This window comes from Mycetomoellerius zeteki, unplaced genomic scaffold (genome assembly GCF_001594055.1).
Source record: "Mycetomoellerius zeteki isolate Tzet28-1 unplaced genomic scaffold, Tzet1.0 scaffold1568, whole genome shotgun sequence".
Classification (NCBI taxonomy): domain Eukaryota; kingdom Metazoa; phylum Arthropoda; class Insecta; order Hymenoptera; family Formicidae; genus Mycetomoellerius; species Mycetomoellerius zeteki.
Genome location: NW_017256520.1, coordinates 5,054 through 13,775, shown reverse-complemented (window position 1 = coordinate 13,775; position 8,722 = coordinate 5,054). Strand labels below are relative to the sequence as shown.

The following is an 8,722-nucleotide window of genomic DNA, read 5'->3' as shown; positions in this document are numbered from 1 at the left end:
ATATTTAAAGTAGATTTTAGTAGTTTTTAGAGTAAATTTTAGTTATTTTAGAATAAAATTAAATTTTCTTCCTTGCTTGTTTTTGAATTTTCAGATTTAAACACATTATTTTCAAAATTTTAAGTGTTTATTTGTCAATTTGTAAAGCCTGCTAACTTGAGAGTCACAAAGAATTAATGTTCTCGAGTTACGGTATTTATGGGATTTGCGTGAATATGTTTACAAATGATATGTTTGAGAAATAATTAGATTATCAAAATTTACTTTATTAAGTATTTGTCTTACCATGAGAAATAATTAGATTATCAAAATTTACTTCATTAAGTATTTGTCTTACATCTTTGGTATAAAAAAATTTATATATTTTTAGTATACAAACTTTAGAACACATCTTAGAAGAACTCCTAAAACTTAAACATTTTAGAACACATGTTTAGAACTTTTAAACTTAAAAACTTTAAAGTGCACTTTTACAACTCTTAAAACTTATAAACTTTAGAACATGAATTCTTTAAAATAATTAGAAAACTTATTACTTACTAAATACCTTACTCATCTTACTTATTAACTAATTTGTTTAAAATATTTATCAAAGATTTAGATATTTCCATTTTTTCGTTATGCATTTTCAAACGCTCACGTCTTTCTTCTTCGTATTTCGCTTCTCGACTTTGTTGACGAATTTGATTATCCTCGATCTGTTGTTTTTTTACAATCTCTCTTTCCTCACGAATATTGACTATGAAATTTTCTAATATGCTCTCGACCTTTCTCTTCCTAGTTGAATCTAATATGGTTAATTATAGAAAATAATGTTAAATAAGAGTATATCCTAATATTATGGCCACAATATACATATGTAATTATGAAAAATAAATAATTATTTGATTAAACATATAATAATACAAATGGAAACACTTTATTTACACATTATAGACCTACAGTAATTATGATTTCAGATTTTCTATTAATTTTTTATAAGCTTTGCAATAATGATAAACGAAGTTCAATTTCATGTGAATTTTAAAAATACTTACTTTGAACTTCAGGAGTTGAAGTTGAAGTGTATATATTCGAAGTCGATGGTGTCGGTGGTAGTGGACCATCGCTGCATGCCTCAACAGGCGGTTTCGTGGATGCTTTTTTTCCAAATATTGAATCCATTATCTATTAAAATAAACAAACTATTTTATTATATTTTCGTTGCTTTTGAATTACCGAAAAATTGCTAATTACAGAATAGAATTCCCACGAATTTCGACCATTGCCACTTTTTTTATTTTGGTCGATAATATTTCGATATGTTCGCTTTAATCCAGATAATTTATTAGAACATTGTTGCCCCGTCACATTGTAAATGTTACTTGTTTCCCTCATTGATGCAGCAATCTCTTTCCACAAAATATTATGTTTTTTAAATGAGGTATTAAACATTTCTTCCTTTTCTTGGTATAATTCTAGCAGAAGATACACCGCATTATCTGGCCACATAAAATTCTTTGCAGCATCTGAAAATATCATTAAATTATTGGGATCAGTGCAATTATAGAATTCTTTTTCGCATGCCATACGCTTGTCAGTGCGTAGGCGGTCTCTTCTGCATATATCCGTAGATATATGAGATATACAATAGATATTTTTTAAAAACAAAATTTATGAGAAGATACTTAAAAAAACAAAAACAAAAAATATATATTTAAAAAAAAACAAACCTATATCTTTCAAATTGTTATCCATGATTTTATTTGGTAAGTCAGTAAGTATGGTTTCAATTGTTGGGCTGTTAGCAGGCAATTCAGTTCCTGCATTTTTATTTAATGTTTTGTTGATTAACTGTTGCAGGAAGTTTTGATCTGTATTGAAATGATATATTAATTTAATTAATATTGATTAATTTCTAATTAAAATTACGATTACGATTAGTAAAACATAACCTTCAAGTTTCAATATTAACCTTTTGTTGCTTTTTCGACAGTTTCTTTGTTCACAAATAGCGTTATGATCTCGTCGTTTAACAACACCGGAAATTCCACGAGATCTCCCATTTTTATTATTTAACTTGGAGATAAGCGTTTTACACATCAAACGTGATTAAACGTGTTATCGTTTAGAAATTTCAAAATATACAGCATGTACGCAGGCGCGCATAGCCAGCGCATCAGTTACTCGAAGTTTTACTTCGAGTAGCTAATGCGCTCCTCATGCGCTAATGGTGGGGGGAATCTGGGAAATTCCATGCGGTACCAATGCGCGCATTACATGAAACGGAACAATTGTCTATGCAATCTATGCGTATCATGCGAGAAACGGAACGCACCCTATATAAACTAAGCCAATGGTAGGCGCGATATATAAAATTAATATTAGTTACTCTAATATCCGCGAAGCACAGACTCAAATTACGTGAATTGGATATATATGTATATATTTTATAATAAATCATACATTAATTGGACAATTAATAATTGGGTTCATGCGAATACAGATTTACTTTTAGTAAGTTAATTAGGAAAACTTATGAATTTACAAGTTAGGATCTATAATTAATTCTAGATTTAGAAATTGGATTAACACTTCTAGATTTGGAATTAGAATTAGTATTTCCGAATTTAAGAACTTAGGTAAAGAGAATTATATTTGAACTTAGAATTATGTTGCGCACGCGGTGCTTAATTTAGAGCGGCAATACGGTTGGTCAGTGGAAGGAGCCGATATTTCCGTGACCGCTCTGAACGACGCGCACTCATACTCCGCCCATCTCCTGCATTTTGCCTATGGGCGTTCCTAAAATCTCCCTCCATTGACCGCGCCGTCTGCTATACGTGTCGAGGAGGCGCGTCAGGTACGTCTCTAGAGATTTGATATTCCAAGTCTGTTTAAAAAGAATTACTGGATAAAAATGAAATTTTACGGACGTGACAATAGACCACTGCGCGACGTCGACATTCGCTACAGTCCTTTATCTTCGGTGCCGGACCATCGATGTGCGTCCGCTGCCACGGCTGATTGTAGTGCTTGCCGCAGCGACGATACGTTCGAATCTCCGAATCCGCCTTCACGTGTTCAGGAAGCTTGACCCACACGTGGTCGATATAGCCGTACACGCGTAACAGTACGATCTTCGGTATATACTGCAACTGCTCGGCGCTCAAATCCAAAATGTCGGAAGCGTGAAAATGTATGACACAGCGTGAGATACATTTTATTACTGCGCGACTCGCGGATTTGCACGCCTTTAAATAGGCGGTCGAGAGCGCACAGCCCGTAGTGCGAGCATGAAATTCGTGCTGCAACCGCTGGCGTTACACGTCACGAACTGTGACGCGAAATCGCGAATAATGGGAAGCCGTATGGAGAAGCGCAAGCACGGCAAAATACTGCCGAGTACTATACGCGCGATCATTTGCGGCCTGTCAAGTTGTGGTAAAACCAACGTTCTCATGAGCTTACTCGAACGGCGTACGTTTCGAGAACGTGTATGTCTACTCGAAATCGTTATAACATCAATATTTTGAAAATTTGTTTACGTCTATCGACGAAATCGGTTACTTTACGTTCTCCAACAACAGCGACGTCGTTCCACCGAGCGAGGCGCGTCCAAACGGTACCAACTTGAAACACGTTTACAACGATCACGTGAATACCGACATGTCGTACGACGAATTTTGTGCGTTGTGCCGCGATTGTTGGCAATAAAAATATGGATTCGTAGTGATAGACAAAGACAGTGCGCTCACAAATGGACGATACAGAAAAGGATTTAACGAGTTCGCGATACCATAACGTAACCAGTCGTTGTCGATACTTTGCCAGAGACAAACATGGCTGATGTGCGCGAGCGTGAAAAAATCGCGAGGGAGATCGAGAAGACGAGCGAGTCGATCCGCAAGAAACATCACGCTCTGAAGACCAGTAGAATCGAGGAGGGCATCGCGTTGGACAGACATTTTAAACCTCTTATCGAGTCGCTGCGACTTTTCGTCGATAACCCCGGCGGGCGTGCGACAAAGAGAGAGTCGCGCGACGAAGATGCCGCGTCTACCCCTAAACGTGAGAGGAAGGAGGAGGAACAAGAGGAGGGAGAAAAAGCGAGCGAAACGTTCGAGCGTTCCGCGACTCTGCGTAAATCCGATGATCGGTCGCACGAACCGATAACCTCCACCCCGCGTGCCAAAATCGTACCAACGATAGAGTCGTTGGAAAACGTTTTCGAAACGACGGAAGACTCGCTAGCGACGAAGATTCAAAATCAGCTGCAAACGTCGAAAGCTCGAGAGGTGTTATGAGCCAGCTTGGGCGCGCTGGATCAAAAGTACGTCGAGGCTGTCCTGAAGGGAGCGCAAGATAAAGAGAGCGGTATAGATCACGTGTACGGCGTTTACCTACACAAGGATGGATTGATGTAGGGCAATAAATGTTTCGACGTAGATGACGCGGACAACATAATTATCGACGGCGTACGATACGTCGGTACACTCGGTCTTTACGAGTTGATTTTCAAGAGAATTTCCGACGATGCCCTCTACACGGAAGACGATATGCACAAATACAAGAGCATGCTGTTGGTGACGAACGCGCACAAGCACAAACATCATTCGCAGAGTCGATTATTAAGCAACAGAGGATAGTACTAACAGTACTAACACGTAATCGCGCCATTGATGTCGATTACACCCAAGAAGTAGAAGAAGAAATTTGGAAAGGGATTATCTCACGCAATGACACTGAACGACAACGCGATCGATTACGTGCACTGGGATGATTCCAATGAGCTGGTGGATCGTCTACGATTACTCGACGCTTCGCACCGAGCGGGCAACAACGCTCACGACAACGAGATGCTGTCGATCATCGAGGAACTTCGTGAAGCAGGTCTTATTATAAATTAAATCGCGTATCAATGAAACGAGTCAGTCGAGTGACGTCAGCGAGAAAAAATACATTTTTTTTCTTGTATCCTGTGTATTACGCACGAATCATGAAAAAGAGATCCGACAAAAAGAAAAAAGTTAGCTCCGAGAGACGTCGGCTCATCGACGAATTGCACGCTCCGGCGAGAAGAAATTTTCCGCGAAGGCGCGTCATAGTCCGGGGATACGACGATCTGTGGCAGGCTGATATCGTTGAGATGCGCTCGTACTCGAGCTTCAACAGAGGCCACCACTACATACTCACCGTTATCGATTAAATTGTAAATAAAAATTACACTAATAACTATAATATATATATATATTTTATATAGGAAAAATTATGGGAGAAAGTAATGTCTGCCTTAAATTCTGCAGGTTGTGGTCCGCAAAAGCAACCAAAGGAATGGGCAAAGGTAAAGTTACATCAATAATAATTTTTTCTTTAACAAAATTATTTCCGAGCTGTGAGGCCGTATATATATAATTTAAAGGAATTCCTTCCTCATTCAGATATTTCGTCTGCAATCGTGACGAACGTCTTCAGTGGCAAACGGAACGTGGTTGAAATTTTCTTCTCTGTGTCTTAGTTTTGACTGAGTCAATGTCCCGTTTGTCCATTAAGATGTCTGCTGCAAATGAAATATCTAGAAGAAGAAGGAATTCCTCTGTGCCACTGTCTCATAGTCTGGAAATAGTTTCTCCTAATTATGATGCCGATCGTGAAAGCCTTTACAGTCATTAATTCTTTCTTTATTACAGACATGGCGTGATTGGAAGTCCAACTTACTAAAAAGAGTAGCCACATACAAAAGTTATGCAGCAGGAACTGGAGGAGGACAACCAAAAATTTTGGATACAAGCCCAGCTGAAGATGACTTACTTGAATTTTTAACACCCGAGGCCAGTGGAATGTCTAATATTCCCGAAGGAGGTGCTATTAGCGATGTTACTGATCTGACCATTGAAAGAGTTTTGACACCGCAGAAATGGCAGAATCCTTCTACTTTGCATCTACCGATTTGTACTGATCTGACCGCTGAAAGAGTTTCGTCGCAAAAACTGGAAAATCCTTCTACTTTGCAAATCACGAAGTTTTCGATCTCTCCAAATTTGCATACTGAGAAGATTATCAGACAGGCGACTTCGTGCTTTCAAGGACTTGAAGTAATTGTTGTCTTATTATACTTTAAAATTTTAATAATTATTTATTCATATTCTATTAAAATTTTCAGGAACATTCCTTCCACAGCGACGTAACAAACAATGATACAGAGAATTTTCCAATAAGTGTAAGTGATATATAATTTCTTTTGCATGTGATGTATTTATTTTTTTTAACGTAATATATATTTATAATAAAGATACTTTTCATTTCAGATATCCTCTAATGTACTTCGTTCAATAGAAAATGAACAAGAACAGATTCCAAAACAAGTACATTGCATCAAGTCTAGTCCAATCTCAATCAAAAATATCAAGAGACATTCTGATGATGCAGATAATTAAAACGTTTTCTCTCTTGTGTTATATTTACAATATTTAATTTTATTTTATCTGATCTTTCTATTATTAATAGAAACTAATCATAATATTATTGAACTAATTTCTTTAGATACCTCTAACAAAAAAATAAAGCAAAACGTAAAACATTTATTCGAACAACATACACCAGACTACTGCAATCTTCAGGAACGAATGTTGCAATTAAAACAGGAAAAGTTAGCCATACTAAAAGAAAGGTTAGAATTGAAAAAAAAAGATCACGAAGATCATACCAGGTTTTTTAAATCATTTCTTGAAAAGATGGATGAACTAATGAACATTGTTCGATCAATCGGTCCGCAATATTTGGAAGACTGAAGAGAAAGAGTTGTCTTTTTATTATAAACATTATTTACATAAGTTCGCAATATTTAGAAGACTGAAAAGGAAGTTATTTTTTTTTATAAACATTATTTACATAAGTTCGCAAAGTGACCTTAAAGACTGAAAAGAAAGTTGTGACGAATTTAGTTTAGAAAAAAGTATATTTTATTATAAAAACATTGTTAACGTATTATTAACATAAACATGTTATATTTTATGAACATATTTTATTAAAAATATATTTTATTAAAAATTCATTATCTCAAAATATTTTTCCTCACAATAGCATTTACAAATATTTTTTTAAAATTGATCTGTGCAAACACATACGTTCAACAGACAAAGCAATAATTCTTTATTATAATTAGTTTTTACTTAAATTCAGAGAATTAATGAAAGAATCAATCATATTAAAAATTCACTGAGAGCTCACTTATCTGCTTAGTCTGTTGAACATAGCTATTTTCAAAATACAATTAAAAACTCATGTAAAAAAATGTTAAATCTTAAAAGTTGAGTCAATTTGAGAAATACCATTCGATCACACGATTTCGGGTTTGTTCTCCACGTTCTTCGTTAATATCATGATATGGTATCGGTGATATATCTAATTCATCCAGATGTATTTCATCACAAGGAATCCCCCATTTGATCGCCATATTATGGAGAACGCAACAAGCATTAACAATAAGAGCTGTATGATAAAAATATTTCACTGACACTTATGTATTGCAAGAAATAGTGAAATAATTAAGTAGTCACTTTAAATGTGTTCGATTTGTTGGTAAGTGATCTAAGAAAAAAGTCTCCGATTGCAAAGATTTAAAAGAAATGAAAGAGTATATAAACCTGCGAATTGTGGACGATAATGTAAAGCTCGTTCCTTCCAACGCCAATGACCTTTTAAAATGCCGAAACAACACTCTATAGCCACACGAGTCCGAACATGATGATCTGTGTATCTTGCACCTGGAGTTCCTTCTTCTTCATTTAATTTTGGCGTCAATAGAAAAGGTAGAAGGGGGTATGCAGAATCACCTAAATGTATAATATTAGTTTTAACGCTGCCAATTTTTTTATTAAATCCATGCAAAATTAAAACAGAAAATTATAAATATAAAGGAGTTAAAGTTCAGAAATCATGGATGTAGAGTCCTATGTATCAATATTACTACATACCATATATCTGTATGTAAATACGTAAGTCATTCTTTACCTAGAAGCCAGCAATTATCTATTTCACCCTGTCTGTGTCTCTATTCTAAATGAGCAAAGAGTCTCGATGACCGTAATACTCGAGCATCATGTGTTCGGCCACCATGGGCACTATTTACAGCGAGAATTTCGCAGTTGGAATCACAAATCTGAAATCACATGTATTTAATAATTTATTATTATTCCAATCGACATAGCATCAGTTACGTTACATCTATGTTAAAATCTCCACTGAACAATATAAGTTTTAACTGTATATATATATATATTATTATTAATACTGTTTATTTTCTACCCATATTTTACATTATGCTTATATACTTACGACCAAAACATTTAACGAATGGTATAATTTTCTATTTATAAATAAATATTCCCTTTCAGCCTCCGGTGGAAAAATGGCTACAAGTGTCCCATCGATTGCTCCAATTACTCCAGGAAAACCACCGTTTCTGAAAAATCTAAAAGTATAAAGTTATTATGTAATATATTTTTATATAATCAAAGTATGTAGTAATTGCAATTGCTGTTTAGTAGCGTGGTAAAAAATGTTTCATGTAAGAACATATACAAATATGTACATAACGTAAACTATAGATTTTTAATGCGAAATGAAATTTGGAACAGTCTTATATATTGAATTAATATTATATAAAATAAATTGTAAATTTATAATATCATACATGAACTTGATTAACATTTAATATTTATTCCATCTATATATATATATA

General features: G+C 35.1%; 4 protein-coding genes across 4 annotated transcripts in view; 2 read left to right on the top strand and 2 right to left on the bottom strand.

Annotated features, from left to right (window-relative positions):
- Positions 1-437, top strand: part of LOC108720982 (uncharacterized) — a 2,084-nt gene extending 1,647 nt beyond the window's left edge. The window contains exon 4 of the mRNA XM_018445273.1: positions 371-437. Coding sequence (XP_018300775.1) covers positions 371-437 — 67 coding nt within the window. The remainder of the gene's footprint in view (positions 1-370) is intronic.
- A 58-nt stretch (positions 438-495) lies between these two features.
- On the bottom strand, positions 496-2,133 carry LOC108720981 (uncharacterized). Its single transcript, XM_018445271.1, has 6 exons — positions 1,955-2,133; positions 1,713-1,853; positions 1,237-1,508; positions 1,038-1,167; positions 641-787; positions 496-509 (listed from the first exon to the last, which is right to left on the bottom strand). The coding sequence occupies exons 1-6, from the start codon at positions 2,043-2,045 to the stop codon at positions 496-498; spliced, it is 795 nt and encodes a 264-aa protein (XP_018300773.1). The 5' UTR covers positions 2,046-2,133.
- A 1,380-nt stretch (positions 2,134-3,513) lies between these two features.
- On the top strand, positions 3,514-6,849 carry LOC108720983 (uncharacterized). Its single transcript, XM_018445274.1, has 6 exons — positions 3,514-5,191; positions 5,286-5,323; positions 5,670-6,074; positions 6,143-6,199; positions 6,288-6,408; positions 6,523-6,849. Exons 3-6 carry the CDS (start codon positions 5,820-5,822, stop codon positions 6,768-6,770), a joined length of 681 nt encoding a protein of 226 aa, XP_018300776.1. The 5' UTR covers positions 3,514-5,191; positions 5,286-5,323; positions 5,670-5,819; the 3' UTR covers positions 6,771-6,849.
- A 360-nt stretch (positions 6,850-7,209) lies between these two features.
- Positions 7,210-8,722, bottom strand: part of LOC108720984 (putative nuclease HARBI1) — a 5,841-nt gene continuing 4,328 nt past the window's right edge. Inside the window, exons 3-6 of the mRNA XM_018445275.1 lie at positions 8,317-8,452; positions 7,993-8,140; positions 7,626-7,814; positions 7,210-7,470 (exon numbers count right to left, since the gene is read on the bottom strand). Coding sequence (XP_018300777.1) covers positions 8,033-8,140; positions 8,317-8,452 — 244 coding nt within the window. The 3' untranslated portion in view covers positions 7,210-7,470; positions 7,626-7,814; positions 7,993-8,032. The remainder of the gene's footprint in view (positions 7,471-7,625; positions 7,815-7,992; positions 8,141-8,316; positions 8,453-8,722) is intronic.